Source organism: Pezoporus occidentalis, unplaced genomic scaffold (genome assembly GCF_034315485.1).
Source record: "Pezoporus occidentalis ecotype Australia unplaced genomic scaffold, CSIRO_AGI_Poc_V1 ctg42, whole genome shotgun sequence".
Taxonomy (NCBI): domain Eukaryota; kingdom Metazoa; phylum Chordata; class Aves; order Psittaciformes; family Psittacidae; genus Pezoporus; species Pezoporus occidentalis.
The window spans coordinates 6,344,815-6,368,481 of NW_026915747.1; the positions used below are offsets into that span (position 1 = coordinate 6,344,815).

The window sequence follows — 23,667 nt, forward strand, 5'->3', positions numbered from 1 at the left end:
CGGGGCTAAGGCTGAATGGGCCCCCCTGGTAATGGGGGGCTCCGTGGTTGTGGGGGGGCCTTGGCAGTGGAGGGGGCTCGATAATGGGAAGGGATTGGTGATGGGGGTGTCCTTGGCCTTGGGGCATTGGCAATGGGGGGAACTTGGCATTGGTAATGGGGGGCCTTGGTAACGGGAGGAGCTTGGTAATGGGAGGAGCTTGGTAATGGGGGGGGTCTCCTCGGCGTGGGGGAGACTTTGTTATGGGGACCCTTGGTATTGTGGTGGGTTCATAATGGGGGGGCTTGGTAATGGGGGTCTTTAGCAATGAGGGGGCCCTTGGTATGGGGTGGGGCTTGATAATAGGGGAGGCTCCTTAACACAGGAGGGGTTGCAATAAGGGGCACCATTGGTATTGAGGCTGATCCTCTCACTTCGCAGCTGGAGTATCTTCCTGTGGCTGACTGGCTCCGATCCTCAGCGTCCTCCTCAGTGGTGGAAGCCATGAATGGTGATGGGGCTTCGTAACGCAACAATTGCTCAGCACATGTGTCACCTGCTGTCACTAATGTGAAAACTGGAGAAAAGGGGAAAAACATGAGTGCAGGTGAAGCGTGAGTCGGTCATGGGATCCCAGACTGATTTGGGTTGAAAGAGACCTTAAAGCACCTCCAGTTCCAGCCCCTGCCACAGGCAGGGACCCCTTCCACTAGAGCAGCTTGCTCCAAGCCCCTGTGTCCAACCTGGCCTTGAACACTGCCAGGGATGGGGCAGCCACAGCTTCTCTGGGCACCCTGTGCCAGCGCCTCAGCACCCTCACAGGGAAGAGCTTCTGCCTAAGAGCTCAGCTCAGTCTCCCCCTCTGGCAGCTTAAAGCCATTCCCCTTGGCCTGTCCCTACAGGCCCTTGTCCAAAGCCCCTCTCCAGCTTTCCTGCAGCCCCTTTAGGCACTGGAGCTGCTCTAAGGTCTCCCCTTCAGGAGCCTTCTCTTCTCCAGGCTGACCCAGCCCAGCTCTCTCAGCCTGGCTCCAGAGCAGAGCTGCTCCAGCCCTCGCAGCGTCTCCATGGCCTCCTCTGCACTCGCTCCAGCAGCTCCACGTCCCTCTTGTGCTGCTGCCCCAGAGCTGGATCAGGGCTGCAGGGGGGTGCTCACTGCTGCTCACGCTGTGGGTGTGCAGGACATGGGTTATCTTGTGTTGGGTTTGTGCACTTGAACCCTCTGCCATGGTCCTGGTATGTGGGGTTTTGCTGTCCTGGCATCAAGGGAGCAGTGGTTTTGCTCTCAGTTCTGATCTTGTGCAAGAACTTTCTGTGTCTGACAGCTCCAGGACGACTGAGCAGGCACCTCAGCTCTGACATCTGCAGTCTCTGTGTGCTTCAGAGAACTGGGGCCCTTTAATGCTTTGCACTGCTTAATCCAAAAGAAGGTTTTCATTTTGGGTGAGAAAAACCATTTTGAAGTAGAATCATAGAATCAAAGAATCTTTTAGGTTGGAAAAGACCTTGAAGCTCATCGAGGCTAAGCATTAACCCGTGTCCCTGAGTGTCACAGGACTGGCTTGCATTGCTTTTTATCTTCTTGCCTCATTTGCTGTTTCAAGGCTCAGTTGCTGTGTTCTGAGAGCATGAAGTCGGAAAACAGCCTTTCTGCTGTGCTGACGTGGCTGAACGGCAGGAAGCAGTGTCATGAACTGCCCCTTGGATCCTGCTGGATGGGATCAGTTCATCACTTGCAGCTGCCATAGACACGTTAGAGAACTTTATCTTCTGCGCCATGGCATAGTAGGAAAGTAGAAGTGAACCTGCATGAGCAGTGCTCTGCTGGCAGCTCAGTCAGGAGAGAGCCCGTCCTGTGCCATCGTTTTGGGTTTCCCGTGAGCGTTTCTGGTAGCAGTGAGTTGCATTCTGTGTTCCTTTCCTGCTGGCTGCCCTGTGCATGGAAGAGAGGAGCTCGTGCACGTTTCAAGTAAGGTTTTCTTAACTCTTCACACAGATTTGTGCTGCTTCTTACCCATCCTCGTGGGGAAGCGCTGTGCTGTGAGGGGGTTGTGATTCCTCCTTAGTGGAGGATCCCAGCTGGATCTGTTTGTGAGAGGCTCAAGTTTGTGTGTTTGAATGTTGGTTCTGACCTTCCTTGGGTGAATCACTGTTGTGTGATGGCACAGTTCAGCCTTCATAGTCTGCCTCAGTGTCTTCCTAATGATGCTTTGCTGTTACACAACTGCTGTTGGTATTATATGGTATTACAGAGAGAGCCACAAAGCTTGCAAGGGTTCTGGTTTTATGTTGTCCCCTTTTGTTCTGAAGCCTTGTACAACGCAGGAGAGGGGACCTGGGGTGAAGTCGCTGTTGCAGTGACTGCAGATGTGTCGCCCTGATGTGATGCATTGCCTTCCTTAGCTCCTCAGCAGAGCATTGTATGAGCTTCTGTTGTGACTGTATCCTGGGCTGCACCAAAAGAAGTATGAGCAGCACCTCAAAGGAGGGGATCCTGCCCCGCTGCTCTGCTCTCATGAGACTCCTCTTGCTGCACTGTGTGCAGTTCTGGTATCCCCAACATCAGAAGGACATGGAGCTGTTGGAGCAAGTCCAGAGGAGGCCATGAGGATGATCAGGGGCTGGAGCACCTCCTATATGAAGACAGGCTGAGAACACTGGGGCTGTTGAGCCTGGAGAAGAGAAGCTGCGTGGAGACCTCAGAGCAGCTTCCACTGTCTGATGGGGGCTACAAGGATGCTGGAGAGGGACTCTTCGTCAGGGACTGGAGTGATAGGACAAGGGGTGATGGGTTCAAAGTGAAACAGGGGAAGTTCAGGTTGGAGATAAGGCAGAAGCTCTTCCTTGTGAGGCTGCTGAGGTGCTGGCACAGGGTGCCTGGAGAAGATGTGGCTGCCCCATCTGTGGCAGTGTTCAAGGCCAGGTTGCACACGGGGGCTTGGAGCAAGCTGCTCTAGTGGAAGGTGTCCCTGCGGGTAGCAGGGGTTGAAACTGGGTGAGCTTTAAGGTCCTTTCCAACCCAAACCGGTCTGTGACTTATTTGGAGAAACTTCTGGCTGAAGCTCCAAAGGGAAACTGTTTTTATGCCTCTGTCAGAGCCATGGGGTTTATTCTGTTCTTTGCTTATACTTCGGGGTCTGTTTTTTGTTGCCTGTTGGCAAAGCAGAGAAGAGGTTCAAGAAAACCCACCTGACAGCCCAGGAGTGCGAAGCTCTTGCTGAAGGTTCATCTTCCCTGACGCAGCCATTGAGTCAAAGCCAAAGCAGAGGAGATGTAAACAGGGGCCTCCATCCCAGCCACCGGACACGGAGACATCGAGGAGGTACCGCTTTTGAATGGTTTGAAGGCTGAGGGGTCTGGGGGAGAGCAGTGCTGGTAGTACAGTGTGGAGCAAAAGGGCGTTGTGTAATCCATCCCTGAGCTTGTGCTGGTTGGAGTCATGGAGTCCCAGCTTGAAGGGACCTCAGGGATCAGCTGGTCCAACCTTTCTTGGCAAAGCACAACCTAGACATGATGTCCCAGCACCCTGTCCCGCCCAATCTTAGCAGTGTCCATGCTGGGGAATCCACCACTTCCCTGGGGACATTATTCCAATGGCTGATTGTTCTCATGGTGGAACATTCTCCTTTTGTGTCCAGTTGGAATCTCCCCAGGAGTAACTTGTGCCATCACCCCTTCTTGTTTCCATGGGACTTCTTGTACAAAGGGAGTCTCCATCGTCTTTGTATCACTCTTTAAACACTGGATGGTGGGGATAAGGAGGGGATAAGAGCCTTCTTCTCTCCAGGCTAAACAGCCCCAGCTCTCTCAGCCTTTCCTCACACACTTCCCAGTCCTTGGATCTTCTTTGTGGCTCATCTCCAGCCTGTCCACATCTCTTTTGTAGAGCAGGGACCAAAACTGAGATTGTGGGGACCAAAACTGAGACAGCGGGGACCAAAACTGAAGGGGAGTAGTGCCAAATAGAACACATTGGTTGGCTTTGAGTGTTGCGTGGCAAAACCGGGGTTAATCTCTGCCTCTGCAAAGCCAGGTAGCTAGAGAAAGAGATTCTGTGACTGATTCCGTCTATGGGGGTCAGGTTTGTCTTTGCATGTGTTTAGTCTCTCCTCACACCAGAAATGCCACCATGTCTCTTGTGTTTAGCTGTTGGAGACTACCTGTGAAGAGCAGCAGCTCTCCCTGAGGAACACTCCTGTTAGAAACTATTAATGATGTGATTCCTGTTTCTGGATACTCTTTAGGGTCGTTATTAACTAATAATGAGCTGATTAGGTACATGGGATGCTAAAGTGTTGCTGATATTAATGATCTGCAGCTTTCCTGGGAGTGGGAAACATTGGGATACCCAGCTTGGAGATGCTACATACATGTGTGGCTGAGGAGACAGGTAGAAAGCAAAGAAGAACTATATCCTGAATCATTCCTCAGTGCCTTGGTCACTGTGGAGATGAGACTTAGGAGCATTGTGGTGTTTCCCTGTGATGCTTGGGAATCTCTCTGTACCTTGGTGTAAGGTGACTCGCTTCACAGATTGAAGTGAGGCCGGATGAGACATCAGAGTCCTGGACTCTGTGTTCAGACTTCTCCACTTCATAGCAGTGATACGTTTGACTGTCTCACTTTAAAATACCTCATTATCTTGGATGCTGCAGGATTTAGGCTATTGGACACAAGTGTTCCCTGTTCATTTTACGCAGTGTCTTTCAAATCAGACCTCTTTCAGCTTTACCTTCAGGAGCATCCTGAAGCATCAAGCATCAGCAGTAGCTGCTTGCAATTTGTTTCTTCTCGAGTTGCTTCTCAGCCAAGCATCAGGGTATTCTGGGAGAAGGACAGAAGAATCCTATCAGTGCTGATAACTCTAGGCTGTGCTACAGGGACTGTGTGGCTGTCAGGAAGGAAAGGCTGCTGAGAGCAGTCTCTTGCCAAGTTTCAGTTTCCTTTATGGTCCCCAGCGCAGCCAGGCAAGAAATCACTGTTTATCCTTTTAAAGGCATTGGTCTTTCTTATACTATGGTAGGAGCAGCAGAGGCTTGGTGCTGTGACCTCATGGTGCAGAATAGTTAAACCTTGAAGCTCTTCTAATATCTTAGCCTCCTTCTCACCAGGTTAAAACCAGTGATAACGACTGGGAGCCCAACCTCAGACTGAGGAACACGACCACAGCTCAAGCCTTGCCTTTGTTTCCTTCTCATTTCTTGTAGACAGTGGAAAGAGATGGACATTGTTCTGTTGAATTGCCTAAGTTGCCAGGGAAGCACCATAAAGCAGGATAGTTCACCTGTAGGAAGCTCATACACCTATGAGGAGCCCTGTGGAGATAACCACCACCTTACACAACCTTTGGGCTCCTTTTTAGCTCAGAAGCAGTGTGCTTTGCCCTTGTTCTTGTTCACCCCACTCGTGTTCTTTCTCTTTCTGCAGGTCAAGGTCAGCTCAACATCGCTGATTACTTCAAGGTCCCTGGGACACAACAGGTAGCTGCTGGTGGGACGAAGGACAGGAGAATCAAAGAAGAGCTTCTGGATCCCACCTTTGCTGATGATTCCTTCAGCAATGACTCTGCTTTTCTGGAGGATGAGGACTTTGTACCAGCTCCCAAGGAAAGCTCCAGGAAGCGGCCTCTGTCCACTGCAGGTACCCTCAAGCCAGAGCATGATTTGTGGGCTGAACCTGAGAAGAAGCCCTTGGTGGTTCATCCAGAACACAGCTGGATCAAGCAGGAACTTGATGATATGGAAATTGAACCAGTCCCTGATACGCACTATGGACTCCTGGGGACTCGGACCTGGGAAGTGCCTCAGGGAAATATTGATATGCTGCCTGTCGAAGTCCTTAGGAACATCTTTGCTTTCCTACCAGTGATTGATCTGTATCAGAACCTGAGCCTGGTGTGTCACTGCTGGAGGGACATAGTCAGTGATCCACTGGTAAGGACTTGCTGTGATTTGAGCCTCTTCCCTCTCCTACTGTTCTGCTCTGCTCTTAGTCTTGTGGCTACACATGTTGCTGTAGGAGCATCCGTGCTGTGTCTCTCTCTTTAAATTGTTTATTGTTCCTAATGCCCACATCCTGTCTTCTTTTGTCAATTTGTGGTCCTCTGGACCCCAGTGGCATCTTTGGATGCCAGCCTCTATCGGAAAATCAATACTGGTGTAACTTCCCTTGATGCCTTCTTATTTTAGGAAGAAGCTGCTGCTTGAGGATTCACACACCACTCAAGGGATCACACACACAGCAGCTGGGACTTTAACTGCTGGGACCAGTGTTCCTTTGCAGTGGGTGGCTGCAGTGAGCCCATGGGTGCCCCTTTTGACTCCTCACTCACGCTCAGATGTGCTTCTTCCTCCTGCTTCAGGTTCATCTTCCTAATGTCTGATATCAGTCTCCCCTCTGGCAGGTTAAAGCCATTCCCCTTGGCCTGTCCCTACAGGCCCTTGTCCAAAGCCCCTCTCCAGCTTTCCTGCAGCCCCTTTAGGCACTGGAGCTGCTCTCAGGTCTCCCCTTCAGGAGCCTTCTCTTCTCCAGGCTGACCCAGCCCAGCTCTCTCAGCCTGGCTCCAGAGCAGAGCTGCTCCAGCCCTCACAGCATCTCTGTGGCCTCCTCTGGACTTGCTCCAACAGCTCCATATCCCTCTTGTGCTGCTGCCCCAGAGCTGGATGCAGCTCTTGTTATCTTGTGGAGCTCCAGCTCCTGCAGACAGCAGGAGTCTCCTTATCTTCTGGTTTGTGCTTCTTGTGCTGAATGGCAGAGCATGGGACACTGAAGAAGTCCTGGACTCAGGATAAACAGGACTTAGCAACAGCTAAACCCATCAGTGTAATCACAACATTCTTCTCACACTAAAGACAAAACACAGCACTGCGCCAGCTTCTGGGGATAATACTGGGAAAACCAACTCTATTCCAGCTGAAAGCATCTCTTGGTGAAAGTCCACAGTTTCTGGCCTAAGGCTTTGGCCAACCTAGCTGCTTTGTAAAGCTAAAGCTGAGCAAACAGCATCCTAAACCACACAATACTCTGACTCAAACAATTAAAACTTACTTATTTAAGCTAAATCACTAACATCTCTTAGCACTTCCCATAACATGGATAGAGCATCCTGTAAGACTGCACACAATCTTCCTTTCTATCTGACAGGGGTCATGCAGGACACTGGCTCCAGACTGGGCAGTGTCCTCTTGTGGCTGGTGGATGTCCCATGCCCCAGCCTGTGTGTGTGGTGTCTCTTGTAGTCAAATGGCTTTAGAGGAAATGCTTTTGGCTCTGGTTGTATGGAGCTGGATCCATCTGCAGTTGAGGCTCTCACAGTACAAACAGTGGTGACCCCCTTTTGGCTGCAGTGAGATCTCTGCATCCAACGGGAGGTGACTCAGAGGCAGCCAGCGCTGCTCAGCTCGCTCCATTCGCACTGGAAACACTCAGCTGGTACAAAGAGGTTCCTCAGCCTGGCGCAGAGCCAGGGGGCACTGATCACAGCCCAGGTTTTCCTGGGGTCCATGTTCTAGTTCGTGCCTTGCTGATAACTTGGGATGAGTGAGGTTGGATGCAATGCAGGAGGTGTCATAAAATCATGGGATGGTTTGGGTCGAAGGGACCTTAAAGCTCATCCAGCTCCAAGCCCCTGCCATGGGTAGGGACACCTTCCACTAGAGCAGGTTGCTGCTCTAAGGTCTCCTTCGAACCTTCTCCAGACTGAACCAGCCCAGCTCTCAGCCTGTCAATGCCCTTCACTCTGCTTTAGCAGCACGTTTTGAGCCTGAAGAGCTAGCGATGCATAACAAGTGTATACATTGACTGCTCAGTGTGCTCAAGTCCTCTCCCAAATCTGCTCTGTGCTCTGTACACAGCCCAAAAGGCAGGGTCCTGGTGGTTGTACCAAAGAAGTCCAAACAGCAGGCTGCGGGAAGGTCAGGCTTCATGGATGTAGGGATTTTAAGCACTCAGAGCAGCTCTGTGCAATAGTGTTGAAAATATTCCCATTCCTGTAATGTTTTTGTTTTGAAACTGAACTAGCATCACCCTGTTCCCATAATATTATTAAAACCAGCCTCTTATAGGCATGTTTGCAGGCTATGAGGAGCAAGTCTGTCTTTCTCTCCTTCCTCTTCCATTCCCCATCTCATGCTAGGTGTTTCCATCAAGCTCCAGGGGCGTTTTGAACTCCAGGTCTTTGGATGTCATGTTGATGAGCTTATTGCCAGAAGAAGCCTATTTTCCAGTGCTGTGAGGTGAAAGATGGTTCTATGTGCTTCACATTCCAGTTCATTCCCTGGAAGAAGCTGTACCATCGGTACCTAAAGAAGGAGGCCACGGCCCTGCGCAGCGTCGAACAGGTCATGCAGGATTTTGCCATAACAAAGGAGCAGGAAGGATGCGTGTTTGGGCTGATCAGGTGAGTCCAATTCAGCATTGACTTGTACCTGTAGATCCTCAGACCTTCCTTGCTTTGGGTCTTCTTCCATTGTAGCCTGTGAATTGCCAGGAGAGCAATGGGTTTGTCTTCTAAACAGGAGGGAGATGGACAGGAAGATGAATAGAAATCACTACAAGGGTTCTAGAAATAGGTGAAAAACTTCCCTTTTCCTCTTCCTTGTTCTGTTTGGAGCACTTGGTCATAGAATCATTTAGGAGAAGATCTTTAAGATCATTGAGTCCAACTGTTAACCCAGCACTGTCAATGCCACCACTAACCCGTGTGCCCAAGCACCACATCTGCACATCTTTTAAACCCCTCCAGGGACGGTGACTGCAGCCCTGCCCTGGGCAGCCTGTTCCAATGCCTGAGCACCCTTTGGGGAAGGAATTGTTCCTCAGCTCCATCTAAACCTGCCCTGGTGCAGCTTGAGGCCGTTTCCTCTTGTCCCATCCCTTGTTCCTTGGGAGCAGAGCCCAGCCCCTCCTGGCTCCATCCTCCTGTCAGTCAGTTGTAGGGAGTGACAAGGTCCCCCCTGAGCCTTCTATTCTCCAGACTGAACCCCCCAGGTCCCTCAGCTGCTCCTCTTAGTACTGGTGCTCCAGTCCCTGCACCAGCAGCATGGACACATACTCCAGCACCTCAGTGTCTTTCCTGTAGCCCAAAACTGAACATGGTGTTTGAGGAGATATACAAGTAGAGGATGAAATCTGGAGAAGAGAAGGTGGAAAGGGGATCTAATCGCTGTCTTCCCGTGTGTAATAAGATGCCATAGAGAGCATGATGCTTGGAGGTGCACAGTGAGAGGGCAAGAGGCAATGGACACAAGTTCCATATAGGAAATCCAGTTAGATATTAAGAGAGCAGCCAAACACTGACCCAGAGAGGTTGGGAATCTCCATCATTAGGGATGCTCAGGCCTCAAGTGGACAAATGACCAAACTTTGAAGTTGCCCCTGCACTGAGCAGTTGGCTTCCAAAGTCCCTTCTGCAGTTTGCATCATTGATAGCAAGTGAGAAGTGATGGCTAAGTGAGAGGCTGGGCGGGGATAGCCTTCTACTAAGAGATGGAGAAGCTGGACTGGGAAGAGGGGGTGGAAGAACAGTCTTGAATAGTGTTGCCTGTTGGAGGGAGGGCAGGGAGATGGTTGTTACATCAAAGGAGGAAAGAGGTGAGGAGAGCCTGAGCAAGAGGGTGCCAACAAGCAGCTGCTGCATTTGGAGGCTCAAAGGAAGGTTCTGGAGATGGACCTGCATGTCGGAGCACAGGCAGGTTCGGTTCAGCAATTGAGAGGAGCTGCCAGGAGCTCCAAGACAAGCATTAGATGACAGAGTCAAATATGGGCTGCTCTGTCACTTGCTGCTTTCTGGCACCCAACAACAAGCTTGGGGGAGGATGTTCCATGGTTGCTTCCTGCAGGGTGACTGTGCTGGAGAAAGTGAGGCCCAATGTAAGCGTCCCTTTCAGCATCATGTTGTGTTTCAGGAGTTGTCACGTCAGCTCTGTTTCTCCATCTCCTGATGAGCCAGAGAGGCTCAGCATCTCCTGGGCTTAGGTAAAATACAAGGATCTCATGGGGGGTGTGAGATTTGAGCTCTTCTTCCTGGTCCCTCCCATCTCCAATGTATTGCCATCTTTTCCTTTCCTGAAAGGCTGCTTTCCTGGACCTGCAGTGACTTATCAGTCAAGGCCAAGCCCAAGCCAGGTCCCTGATAAGAGCAAGTGCACTGTTCAGACCTCTGTAGTCTAGAGGGACTGATGTTTGGCAGTTAGATGGTGCCAATAGAGTCAGATTGGTTTAGGAGCAAAGTGGGTCCATCTTCTGAAAGGAGACTTTGAGACAGCCAGAAAGAACTTGGAGACTAAAACGATGGTATTATGGAGAAGGCTTTATTTACATCACTATATAAACTTGGTATATATTTATATATCAGGTGAATAAACCAACTTGATAAGGCTTCTTTGCAAATGCTGCTGTTCCCACTCTGTGCAGGTGTGTGTCTGCCATACCCACCAAGTGGAAGGTAGATCCCAGTGCGGTTCTGCGGTGTTTGAAGAGTCATCACCTCTTCTCAAAGGCTGAAGTCTGTGTTGTCAACAAGCTGCCACATTTACAGAGCAGGGCTGGGGTAGGTTTAACAGCGATTACCTGGTTTATGGAACAGGTTTAGCATTTCCTGGTGCTTTGAGGACAGATCTGCCCTCCTGCATCTGAAGGTTTTCCCTTTGGGGTGTTATTTGATACTATTCATACAGTCATAGGTGGGTTGGGTGGAAGGGACCTTAAAGCTCCTCCAGTTCCAACCTTCCAGGGTTGGAACACCTTCCACTAGAGCAGCTTGCTCCAAGCCCCTGTGTCCAACCTGGCCTTGAACACTGCCAGGGATGGGGTAGCCACAGCTTCTCTGGGCACCCTGTGCCAGTGCCTCAGCACCCTCACAGGGAAGAGCTTCTGCCTAAGAGCTCATCTCAGTCTCCCCTCTGGCAGGTTAAAGCCATTCCCCTTGGCCTGTCCCCACAGGCCCTTCTCCAAAGCCCCTCTCCAGCTTTCCTGCAGCCCCTTTAAGCACTGGAGCTGCTCTAAGGTCTCCCCTTCAGGAGCCTTCTCCAGGCTGACCCAGCCCAGCTCTCTCAGCCTGGCTCCAGAGCAGAGCTGCTCCGGGTTATGAGTTTGTCAAGGCAGAAGTGTTTTTCCAGCGTGGAAGCAGTGTTTGCCTGCTCCTAAAGCCTCCTACAGGCTTTCTGCTCATTCTCTTGGTTGCCTCCCCCAGCCTGAGAGCACTTGGGCCATCATTGCGGTCATGGTGCTTTTCTCCGACGGTGTCAGCGACATCCAAAAGCTGATCAGATGTCTGCAGAGACCCTGCTCTACCCTCTCTGTTGTGGATGTGACCGAGACACTTTACTGCATGGCAACACTGCTGTGTGCAATGAGAAACAAGGGCATTGTCATCACTAACAGGTAAAGGAAGAGGAAGATGCTCCCTGTCTGCCTGCCTCTTTCTAGCTATAGTAATGTGGAATATATACAGTGAATATATGCCCATAAGCAGATATTTCTAGATATTTCTATATATATATAAAATATATATTTAATATGTATTAACATATGTATATTTAATATATGTAATATATTCATATTATTATACATATAAATATATATTTTGTATCATAAATATATGTGAACATATATGTATATGAAATACGTATTTTCTATATATTTCACGAGCATAATATTCCTCTTAGGGCTCTCTGGTTGCTCAGTGTACAGTTTGTTGGGAACAGTGTGCACATCCCTAGCTTGTTGCAGGAACATTCGGGAGTGTTACCTTTAGATTTGCTTTAGTTCCAGGACTGTTCTATAATCCACTTGTTTTTCAGGAGATAAAGCCAAGGAATAGGATTTTTTTCAGAAAGAAAAGCAGATTTTAAAGCAATTATAGAAACTTTCTGCTTAGAAATAGATGCACATCACAATTTAATGTGGGTATTACCTTCCTGAGACCAGTTACTTACTTTACTCCTCTTACATGATACTCCATGGGCTCCCTCTGCCTGTAGGTAGCGATCCATCCTCTTGTCTTTTGTTCACAGTGGTGCCTGGTAATCACAGGTATGATTTGGTAATCATCACAGGTATGATACTGGTAATCACAGTATGATTACAGGTATCACCTGGTAATGCAGGTAAGAGCCCACAGAATTACAGTGAGGATGAGATAAGGAGTAAGGACACTTGTAATTGATTCTTAAGGGAAGACTTGAGAGGAACTGCACTGAAAATGGATCTATAGCCAGGAAGAAGAATGCTCTTTAAGCTGCCTTCTGCACGGTATAGATCAGCTTGTGTTAGACACTTCATCCTCTGCTTACTCAGGCATGGGCCATGTACTCAGGCTACCAAACAGGGAAATCAGGATGCTTCTTTGGCCTGTTAGTGATTGCTGATTGCTGGCTAAGGTCATTAACTTGAGTTAACACCTTCTAAGGGTGTGGCAGACAGAGGATGTACTTGCTAGCAATGAGAGTTCATGGTCAAAGTCACCCATGTCCCATCTCCACCTCTTTAAATAACGGAGGAGAGAAGAGGTAGGAATGACCACATCTCTTCTGCCATTATCTCTTCAAACCCCACGAGGTTTGTGATTTGGGGTGTGAGGAGGAAAACCTGGCCTTGAGGAACTGTCTGAATCCTGTTTGCAGCTCCTCGAGCAATGTGAATCTGAGAGTGCAGGTCACCTAATGTGAGACACAAGGTTTGTCCTGGAGTGTGGCCCTCTTAGGCCACAGGACCAAAACTGCACTAAAAGAGGTAAAACCACAGTGGTGTCAACCCTGGTGTGCCACGGAGGTTCATTTTATACCTGCTGTTGCCAGCACAAGTAAAGCCACAGAGTCTCTGAGCTCCATTCTTTGCACCATGAAGGATTGTCAGGGGATCGTCATAAGGCAGTTGATGAAACTGGTTCACTTCAAAAGCCTGAACTAGCCCCAAATTCTCTCTCAAACTCCCCTAGGCTGTTGCTCATAGTGGTTCAGGAGAGCAAAAGGATGCTTTGGACTGATCCCACGTCACATTTGTATGGCAGACCCTGAAACCCAAACCTAGCAGGAGTGAGGAGGAGGAGGAGGCCACAGAGCACTCACTTTCTGAGGCAGAACTAACTACTCTTAACACTGTCTCCTGCAACTCCCTGAGTGCCTGGGGCTTTGTGCCCCATCCCAGTGGAGTTATTTGAGGTGTTGGTGGTCTTTTAGGTAGCTGCAGACACTTCATTTGCTATTGATGAGTTCTCAGTGATAGTTTGTCTCTTGTCTCTTCTACCAGGATCCATTACAGCATTTTCTACTGCTTGTACCTGATGGAAAATGCTTCTGTGACAATGCAGACAGTGGAAGAGGATGCGGTGGCTTCGTGCTGCAGACAAGACTTACAGTCTGGGTAATGCTATTGTAGGTGATAAGTAAGCAGGGTCCTGGTGGAGGGATGAACCTTGGAGGGCGAGCAAATGTTTCCTGGTAGGAGCTGGTTGACAAGACTCATAAGGATTGGTACAAACCCTTCTTCTGCTCCTTTCCCTCTTCTCCTTGAATTCTCAGAGGAAAACCAGGCCTTAATCTGTACAAATTGAATTTCCAAGCACTGAGTAAATTTAGCAGTCATTATTCACTGATGGATCTATATTTTGGTGGAGCACAGTTCCATGTGCTCTTCCCAAATCACCACTCTCCCTATGGATAAGAAGCTCTGAAAGGAGGGGAGAGAACCTGCTTTAAATTTAGCAGTGGGCTCCTCTGGAAACACAAGGTGCATTCAGTCAAGGGGCTGGCTGCTGGTGGCATTGCTGAGGCTGTTCATTTGTGAGCACTGCTTTCTGTGCATGGGAGGAAATGAGATACCAGCCCCAGGGCGTTGATTTGGCTCCTGTTTTCTGGATCCTGTTGGATAACTGGAACATATTAACATAATATTAATATCATGTGAATATTAACATAATGTTATATATACATATTACAGGTTAGCATTGGTTGGTAACTTACTGCCTAGAAAGGAAGGACAGTGAGGAATGAAATGCTTTCTTGGCCTGTGGAGGTCCAGGCTTGGTTCCACTTCTGCTGTAGAGTCATTTAGTTTCCTCATCCTTACCTACAGAAGGGGTAGTGCTTTCATCTGTCACAGGGATCTAGCAAAGATAAATCCAACCACTGATGATCCAAGGTACAACAGTGCTAGAGGTTATAATAACATGAATAAATCAGAGGCTATTTTCCCAGCCCTTTCATTCCACCCCTTCATTTGAAGTCTTCTAAGCAGAATCTGCTTGTCCAGTAAAAGATGTGTCCTGGGGGCAGTCACCTGACTGCCAGCTGTGGAATGTCAAGGATGCTTAAACAAGGATTCCGTGGTATTGGAGAGGACCCTGCACAAAGAGGTGGTTCATGCTGTTGGCCAATTACAGGATTTAGACCTTTATGAAGACAACAACTGCACTGAGTGCCTTTCTTAATGTTAATCAGAGCTCTCGGCTCCTCTGGGAGGCAGGAGAATGGATCTGTCCTGTATGCTGAGACATCAGAGCGCAGCAAAACACTCCAAACCCAAGTCACTGTTTTCAATAAGCCTAAGGAGCCACAGTGCCAGATTCATCTTTAAAGGCTTAGGCCCCTTGAGAAGATCTTTCCCTATAGAACATTCCCCAGGTTTATTCTTTACCTTTGCTATCTCCAGTCTTTTCTCATTCCCTGCTCTTCTCCTGTGCACAATAACCAAGTAGCACTAGTGCCACCTTCCTGCTTGTGGGAGGGGATCAGTCGTTCCATTGGGTTCCTTCTGCTCTTAGTTGATGTGGTTGGTTTATGTGGCAGGATTTATGTCCTTCATTCCTTTCCCTTTGTGTTGCTTTCTGCTTTTAATAGCTGGCCTGAGGTAAAGCTGACCCACGAACAGCAAAGGGTTCTGAATCACAAAATTGAGCATGGTCAAATAGTGAAGATTATGGCATTTGCAGGTAAGAGCCAAAACTTACATTGTAAGACTGAATGTGTAACCTCTAATCCTGCCCCTTTCCCCCCTGCTTCTTTATCCAAGGAATTGTGTGGATACCAGGGGATGAACCCTACTTTTATCAATAGAAAAACAATCAGAGCAAGCTTTTGCAGAGAAATGGGGATGGGAAGCGTGGTGGTTGCTGCCGTTCAAGCTGGGTAAGTGTCTTATTCAGATGTGAAACTGAAACCAAGTGTCAGTGACTGCCCAGAGCAGCTTGTCAGGGAAGCCAGGAGGAGAAGAGCAGCTCCATGTGTTGCTGTTTCGCAGTGTTATTGTCCACAGGCCTCTAGACAGAGCCAGTCTGACTTGTTCAGATTTAGCATCCCTGTGGAAGCAGCACAAGCTAAGAATTCCTCAGTGCTTGACACTGTTTTGAAAAGGGGAATTGGATAAAATCAAGTCTGTTTATAAAGAGAAGGAAAAGTCAGTTTTCTCCTTCCACCTCCAGAGAGTTCCCTTTAAAGACACAACCCTGGGGCCTCGAAGCTAATGCATGCTCTGTGCCAGAACAGACCTGCTAAAGGACACGTACAGCGGAACACCACGGTACAGAAGCCACTGAGGGTGGTTTCTTATGTCTGCACAAAGTCACCGTGCCCCCATGATGCAGAAGGGAACATACATGAACAGAGGTTTCATGTGACCACAACAAAGCTGAAAAAGAGCTGGCAAAAGGCATAAAAGAGTGTAATTATTCTTCAGACATGTGGGTGAGGGTGCTTGCCAAAGCCTCTCTTAGCTCACTGCGATGTAAAGGATGCCGTAGAGGGAATGATGCAGTGACAGAGCGGCTCAATGTGTTTCTGCATCCATCCATGTTCCTCATAGAGGGTCTTGGAAAGGAGCAGCCTCAGGATCCTTCTCTGTAGGGGTCCACCAAAGGGTCAGTCTCACATCCACATGGGAAAGGTTATGGATGGGACCCTTGGTGGGTTGTTTCATGCTCTGGACTGCATCACCCAGGAGATGTAAAGGAACTTGAGGGTGAGGTGGCCAAACCAATTGCTGACAGCTGTTGTGAAAGTGGAGTTAGAGCGAGACATGGGAGCAATGTACCAGTGAGCCCAGTATCCATACCAGGCACTTTGGGTTTCTGTGCCAAGGTTTTGGTATTGGGGGGCTACAAGGTTGGCTTCTGTGAGAACCTGCTAGAAGCTTCCCCTGTGTCTGATAGAACCACTGGCCAAGGCTGAGCCCATCAGTGATGCTGGTACCACCTCTGGGGTAATGTATTTAAGAAGGGAAGGGGAAAACATGCAGCTAAAGACGAGTGAGAATGTATGAGAGAAATAACTCTGCAGACACCAAAGTCAGTGAAAAGGGTAGGAGATGCTCTAGGTGCCAGAGCACAGTCGTTCATAAGAGCAATTTTAACATTCCATTTACCAAGCTGTCTTTCAGGAGAACTAGGACCTTCTGGTATGTTCAGATTCCTGCAATACTGGGTGATAAAAGGGGGTTTTATTAAAAGCTTTTGGGATGCGGACTGTAGGTTTTCAAAGCTGCTTTTGCTCCACGGCTTCTGCTGATTTCACTGGAGCTGGTAAATAAACTCCCATTAGCTGCAAATAGTCCTGCTGTGCACTTAGGACAGTAGGAGGGAGGAGGTGAAGCTGATGAGAGGGGTGTGGGTTCATTCATCCCTGACTCTGGATCATAGAATAATGGTATTGCAGAGTGCTTTGGGTTGGAAGGGACCTGAAAGCTGAGCCAGTTCCAACACCCTGCCACAGGCAGGGACACCTTCCACTAGGGCAGGTTGCTCCCTGCCCTGTCCAGCCTGGCCTTGAACACTGCCAGGGATGGGGCAGCCACAGCTTTTCCATTCAACCCATTCCACCCTCACAGGGAAGATCTTCTGGATGCTTTATTATTTGCTTTCTTGTGTTCTTCAGGCTCAGGGAAGACCTCGACCTTGGTCAAGTATGCGGAGAAGTTTGCAGGTCTGCAGTTCCTTTACGTGGCATTTAACAAAGCAGTTGCAGAGAAGGGGAAAAGTGTCTTCCCCAAGAATGTCACGTGCAGGACTTTCCACTCGTTGGCGTATGGAAGTGTTGGCAAACCGTGAGTGGGGACTTTAGATTTCTTCATTGAAGGCTAATGCAGCAGGGAAAAGACGAGGCAGGAAAGGGAAGTCTGATTTTGAAGTAACCCTCCAGGATGTGAGGAAGCAAAAGTAATGGGGGAAATGATTTCTTTCTCCTGCTTCAAGCCGGGCTGTGATTTATGGTTTCTGAATGCTTTCAGTGATTTTAGCATTCAAAGGAGCCTTGGGAAACAATCATTGCCCTGCTCTGGCATAGAGTGCTGACACAAGCCCCATCGCTGGTTTGGGGGCTGTTCATCCTGTGCTTATAGCCAAGGAGCACTTCACAGGGAGATAGAAGCCACTGAGAATGTCTTTTCCCCATTTCCCAATTACATTTCAGTGGTACAACCACGCTAAATGCTGTTTTTCTTTAGAGGAGGTGGTTGTTTTAACCTGAGTTATTCTAATGAGCACTGTCTGGCACATCTAAACTGCAGATGAGAGGGAAAATGAGCCACATCCTGGAAAGAGGTAATCCTCTTAACTGGCTCTGGAAATGCTGTAATTGCAGAGGCTAATGCTGGGAGTATCTCACTGGCTCGACTTTCCATCTATAAAATGAACATGTTTGTGCTTCCACCACAAAATGCGTGCAGATTTAAAAGCTATTCCATTAGCAGGTTACAGTGGGTGTATAAACCAGAGCTCTATCAGCAAGTGTTAGTGTGCAACAGGAAGGAAACTGAGCTTGCTTTTCCACTAGGCTTTTCCTGTGTGTTTCAACATGTCTCTCTTGTTTTGTGTCATCTGTGGCCCAGCTATAAGGAAAAAGGCAAGCTGAACTTCTCCAAGATGTCAGTTTATTCCATCAGTTCTCTTCTACGGAACCAGAAGGGCCAGTCTCTGTTTGTAAGAGGGAAAATGGTCTCCCAAACCCTGGAAAGCTTTTTTGCCTCTTCAGATGAAGAGATCTGTGAAGAGCACTCTCCTCATTGGTTCAGAAACACTCATGGCCAGACACAACCTGTCAGTCGAGCAGAAAAGGAAGTGAGTATCTGGATGGGGCAAGACCGCAAGGGTTAGAAGGGCCTCATCTCTCATCCACATCTCTCCTATTTCATGGGTATTTGAGCTTCAGCTCTCAGAGCTGACTATCAAAACATGGTTATTCCCTGGTTATCCCATCGTTATTCCATGGTTATTTGTGACAAATACAAAGGAACCAGGGCCTCTTTGTTGTCCCTGTTTGCACAGCTGGCTTCTGGAGAGGTTGTCATCGCTGGCTCTGCTCAGTGCAGATGTGTCTTCCCTGCAAGGAAAAAGAAGAGGTTCCATGGATTTATATCAGTGCCTGAATGTTGTGCTCTTACATGTGAAGGCAATAAGCATTTCTGTAGTCATTTGGATACACAGAGCCAAACCCAAAAGCTCTCATTTAGAGGACAGACATCATAGCAACAGCAAGCATTGCCATTGCAAACAGCATGGGGTGGCATTGTGGAGGACATCAGCCTTTCCACTCTGCACTGCTCATATCCGATCACATCCAATCCAGGCAGCAGAAACCCCGTTTGAAGTTGGTATTTCTGGTAGGAAGTGAATTGACAGCCTCAAAACCCTCAATACCTTGAAGCTGTCCAGAGAAGCCAAAATAAACACCAAGTGTGGTGTTAATGTGCAGAATGAAGGGGGATGCATGACATCAGTAGCTGAGCTAGAGAAGTGTTCTTTTCCTGTATCTGGAAAAGACTGTGTTGGGGAGCAGTTAACTGGTGGTGACACAGAAGTAGGAGGAGAAAGACTGCAGAGAAGCCTTTTGAGAGCTTCTGTGCCTGGGCTGTTTCTCTGCTCAAAGCAATCTGTGCAGACCCTTCTGTTTGCTCTTTCTAGATCAATGTCAAAGAGGCCAGAGAGATTTGGCACAACATGAAGAAACTGGATGGGGATGCAGAGAAGAAATACAAGATGACTTGTGATGGTAAGAGAGCACAGATGTAAATGCCTTCAGGTAAAGAGCTATTATAGACAATGAAATGGATTCATGCTGCTTATTGCTGGCTGTGCACCAGCGATGAGCATCAAAAAGTCCTGTTCTGTTGCCACTGGCTCAGCAGGGAGCTCAGAGCAGGCCCAAAGGGAGGAAGACATTCATTTTTCCTTAGAAAAATGATGGGACTGTTGAGGTATGGAGCAAAACCATACAAATAATGCATGAGACAGTGGGGAGCAAGTGCTAACAGTGAGTGTTCGCTCCTTACTGCTGCCAGCACATCCTTTCCTCTTGCTTGTCCTTTCCTCTTCTTAGCATATGTGCAGATAGTGCCAGAGGTAGCTTGTGCTGGGGAAAACTGTCTTCTATGCCATCTCCTTTGTGCATTAGGATCCTGGGGTCAGCAGCAAAGCTGCCTTCCTCCAGTGCACTCAGCTTGTTTTGTCTGGGTGATGGGTTTCGTCCTTCATCCAGCCAAGGCAGACAGAGCAACATCTGGGAGCAATAGGGATTGTTGCAACCCCTCCAATGTCATGCAAATTCCAAGCCAGAAATAGAGCCAAAACCATTCATTTCCTTAAGAAAAAGGGGACTTTTGTCTTAAAGGTCATGGAGGTTTATGATGGGAAGCTACCTGCTCACTGACATGCCTTGTTTCTCTCAGGGTATTTGAAGCTCTGGCAGCTCAGCAAGCCTCAGCTCTCAGGGTATGATGGCATTTTTGTGGATGAAGCACAGGACTGCACTCCAGGTGAGTGGAGACAGGAGACAGAGCTGCAGCCCTCCTAAGCACTAAGAGAGGATGTTCCTGTGCTGGGGGCTGTGAGAAGTAGCACAGTTAAAAGGAAATCTGCTATAACATTGAACTGACCTTCTGCTTGATCCCAGATCCATGCAAATTCAGGAAGGCAGCTGGAAGAGCACATGTGCACCAGCTTGAGGGTTGTTTCCAGCTGCTGTGAGCATCCATGCATGCCACCCAGACCCTTTCACTATTGCTTTGTTGCTAACAGAGAAAAAGAGAACACAGCAGAGCCAGGGACATGGTTTATTATGAGAGTGGTGAGACATTAAATGGTTCAGCTGCCAGAACAGCAGAGCTGCTCTATACAATCCGAGACTGGTTTGTGTTGGAAGGGACCTTAAAGCTGATCCAGTTCCAGCCCCTGCTACAGGCAGGGACACCTTCCACTAGAGCAGGTTGCTCCAAGCCCCTGTGTCCAACCTGGCCTTGAACACTGCCAGGGATGGGGCAGCCACAGCCTCTCTGGGCACCCTGTGCCAGCACCTCAGCACCCTCACAGGGAAGAGCTTCTGCCTAAGAGCTCATCTCAGTCTCCCCTCTGGCAGCTTAAAGCCATTCCCCTTGGCCTGTCCCTACAGGCCCTTGTCCAAAGCCCCTCTCCAGCTTTCCTGCAGCCCCTTTAGGCACTGGAGCTGCTCTAAGGTCTCCCCTTCAGGAGCCTTCTCTTCTCTAAGCTGAACCAGCCCAGCTCTCTCAGCCTGTCAGTGTATTCACTCTGCTTTAGCACCATGCTTTGAGCCTTAAGACCTAGAGATGCATAAAAAATGCAGGTCTTGCCCATGCTTTCTACCACTCTGGGGATTCCTGAATCATGGCAGAAACCTGCTTTCTGTACCAGGGATACAGGGAGTAGCTCTTTGTTGCAGAGTTGGTTGAATTGGTACTAAAGGGATCTGAGCGCACCAAACCATGTGCTGAGGAACAAAAGGGGGACAGAAGAAAGCCCCTACTATCAAATCAGAGCAAAAGCTCCATCAGATCTCCCACCCATACTCTCTGGAGACCTGTGCTTGTGTTTGGCTGTGCTTTTGCAACTGCAGTACAAGAGGTTGCTCTTCCAGCACCACATGAGCCTTGGGCAGGCTTTGTTCAAGGCCCTGAAGGGCTTTGAGGTGTATGCTTGGTCACTGTGCACACATGCAGCATGGTCAGGGCACTGGGGATTGCTGGTGTTGTGCTGGATTAAGATGATGCTGTTGCAGCTCCAGCCCAGGGAAGAATGGTGTCAGCCTGTAATAGTGGGAGGATGTTTGGCAGCTCCCTGTCAGCCGGATGCATCCATTTGCTTCTCCCCAGCCTGGGGTCTCCTGCAGCTGTGTTGTCCTCTTCTCAAATGCTGTGAGTCATCAGGCAAGAGATACTAGAAACACAGAACCAACCAGGCTGGAAAAGCCCTTTAAGCTCATCCAGCCCAACCCTTCCCAGCACTGCCAAGGCCACCACTAACCCATGGCACTGAGGCCTCGTCTCCACGCTGTGTGAACACTTGCAGGGACGGTGACTGCAGCCCTGCCCTGGGCAGCCTGTTCCAATGCCTGAGCACCCTCTGGGGCAGGAATTGTTCCTCAGCTCCATCTAAACCTGCCCTGGTGCAGCTTGAGGCCGTTTCCTCTTGTCCCATCCCTTGTTCCTTGGAAGCAGAGCCCAGCCCCTCCTGGCTCCATCCTCCTCTCAGGCAGTTGTAGGGAGCCATCAGGTCCCCCCTGAGCCTTCTCTTCTCCAGCCTGAACCCCCCAGGTCCCTCAGCCGTTTCCCATCACACTTGTGCTCCAGGCCCTGCACCAGCTCCGCTGCCCTTCTCTGGCCCCACTCCAGCACCTCAATGTCTCTCTTGCAGTGAGGGGCCCAGAACTGAACACAGGATTCAGGGTGCAGCCTCACCAGTGCCCAGTGCAGGGGCACAGTCACTGCCCTGGCCCTGCTGCCGCACTGGTGCTGGTACAGGCCAGGATGCTGGTGGCTTCCTGGCTGCCTGGGCACAAGCTGCTCACGTTCAGCTCCATCAATCCAAGTCGTTTCCCATGAGCAATTTCCAGCTGCTCTTCCCCAAGCCTGGAGCGTTGCAGGGGATTGGTGTGGCCCAACTGCAGGACCTAGCACTTTGATTTGCTGCCTGTACAGGCAAGAGATGTTGCATGGTTCACTTCTGCTTTATAAGCAGATTTATGCTTATAAACCCCTTAATGCTCCCATGTTTTCCTGCAGCCATCGTGGATATTGTGCTGTCACAGAGATGTGGCATAATCCTTGTGGGAGACCCTCACCAGCAGATCTACACCTTCCGAGGTGCTGTCAATACCCTCTACTCAGTGCCTCACACCCATGTCTACTACCTCACCCAGGTAAGATGAGCATCTGCTGCTGTACTTCCCTGGATACAGCCCTAATGCAGTGGAAAATGTTCCACATCCTTTTTCAGCAGGCATTCAATAGCCAGGATCCTGGAGTCTGTCACTGTGGGATGTTGGCTTTGCCTTGGGCTGGTGGCATGCTCTGCTGTTCACACTCTACACTGCAAAACTCCCCTGGTACTCTTAGTGGAGTGATCCCATCACTAGGAAAGCCACGTAGCTTGCAAAATGGGCACTGGGCTAAAGACCTTCATGTATGGCTTGCTTCATAGAATCATGGAAGAGTTTGGGCTGGAAACGACCTTAAAGCTCCTCCAGCTCCAACCCCTGCCATGGGCAGGGACACCTTCCACTAGAGCAGCTTGCTTCAAGCCCCTGTGTCCAACCTGGCCTTGAACACTGCCAGGGATGGGGCAGCCACAGCTTCTCTGGGCACCCTGTGCCAGCGCCTCAGCACCCTCACAGGGAAGAGCTTCTGCCTAAGAGCTCATCTCAGTCTCCCCTCTGGCAGGTTAAAGTCATTCCCCTTGGCCTGTCCCTACAGGCCCTTGTCCAAAGCCCCTCTCCAGCTTTCCTGCAGCCCCTTTAGGTATTGGAGCTGCTCTAAAGTCTCCCCTTCAGGAGCCTTCTCTTCTCCAGGCTCACCCAGCCCAGCTCTCTCAGCCTGGCTCCAGAGCAGAGCTGCTCCAGCCCCTGCTCATCTTTGTTACCCTCTTTTCAGGGGGATCCCCTCTTTTCTGGGTTAGCTCTCAGCTCAGCTGAGTGGGCAGGGGGGGATGTATCCTTGCTCACATTGCCGGTCAGTTACAACAGTGGGGTCCCATGAGAGATAAAGGAGTTGGGAGCAAAGGAGGTGAATTTTGCCCTGTCTGCTGGTCCCATCTCACAGCACAGCTCCTATCTCCTTGGGTGTAAGGATGACCAGGATTTCTAGGAATAGTCAGGAAAGGATTTGTGTGCTCTTTCTAAGAGAAAGTCCAGAAGGTTGGTGGGAATTGCAGAGTTCCATATATAGTGATACTTTTCTCAGGTTCTAACACATTCTTCTGCTTTTTCCTGCTGTTCCCTTCATTTTCCCACGTAGAGTTTCAGATTTGGGCCTGAAATAGCTTACGTTGGAGCAACCATTCTGGATGTCTGCAAGAGGATCAGGAATAAGACGTTAGTGGGTGGAAACCAAAAGGGTGAGTTGTGTTGGTGCCTCTGAGCTCAGTCAGCTCCATTCAGTGACATTGAACTGCTCCATAATAAAATGCCTCAGGATTCATCCTGATCTCTGATTTACTTTGGGTTCAGATCCCTGTTCTCTAACTGGGAGTTTCTCCATGCAGGTGATGTGAGAGGCAGCACAGAAGGGAAGGTGACGTTGTTATCACGAAGCAATTTCAATGTGTTTGAGGATGCTGTGGCACTCACTGGGAAAGACAGACCAGTTAAAATACACATGATTGGGGTAAGGGGAGATTGCCAACATGACTTCCAAGTTCCCAAGCCTGTTGGCACTTGGAGCAATGACACCTACAGGAGGCTTGAAATAGGTTGTGGC

At 49.3% G+C, this 23,667-nt stretch overlaps 1 protein-coding gene and 1 long non-coding RNA gene across 8 annotated transcripts in view; one reads left to right on the forward strand and one right to left on the reverse strand.

Moving 5' to 3' along the window:
- The first annotated feature begins 354 nt into the window (after positions 1–354).
- The window catches only part of FBH1 (F-box DNA helicase 1), a 29,633-nt gene continuing 6,320 nt past the window's right edge, over positions 355–23,667 (forward strand). For 3 of the 7 annotated variants that reach the window (XM_062634280.1, XM_062634281.1, XM_062634282.1), the window contains exons 1-15: positions 356–586; positions 3,143–3,298; positions 5,404–5,909; positions 8,244–8,374; positions 10,390–10,525; positions 11,168–11,358; positions 13,225–13,338; positions 14,814–14,905; positions 16,842–17,010; positions 17,794–18,022; positions 18,866–18,953; positions 19,630–19,716; positions 21,976–22,112; positions 23,206–23,305; positions 23,453–23,574. In XM_062634280.1, the coding sequence (XP_062490264.1) occupies positions 577–586; positions 3,143–3,298; positions 5,404–5,909; positions 8,244–8,374; positions 10,390–10,525; positions 11,168–11,358; positions 13,225–13,338; positions 14,814–14,905; positions 16,842–17,010; positions 17,794–18,022; positions 18,866–18,953; positions 19,630–19,716; positions 21,976–22,112; positions 23,206–23,305; positions 23,453–23,574 (2,268 nt within the window). In that variant the 5' untranslated portion in view covers positions 356–576. Of the gene's footprint in view, positions 587–3,142; positions 3,299–5,403; positions 5,910–8,243; positions 8,375–10,389; positions 10,526–11,167; positions 11,359–13,224; positions 13,339–14,813; positions 14,906–16,841; positions 17,011–17,793; positions 18,023–18,865; positions 18,954–19,629; positions 19,717–21,975; positions 22,113–23,205; positions 23,306–23,452; positions 23,575–23,667 lie in introns of all 7 variants that reach the window. The other 4 variants (XR_009967728.1, XM_062634279.1, XM_062634276.1 and 1 more) reach the window with 3 other exon arrangements.
- On the reverse strand, positions 11,631–14,049 carry LOC134171762 (uncharacterized). Its single transcript, XR_009967733.1, has 3 exons — positions 13,938–14,049; positions 12,072–13,846; positions 11,631–11,996 (listed from the first exon to the last, which is right to left on the reverse strand). It is a non-coding gene; the product is annotated as an uncharacterized LOC134171762 (long non-coding RNA).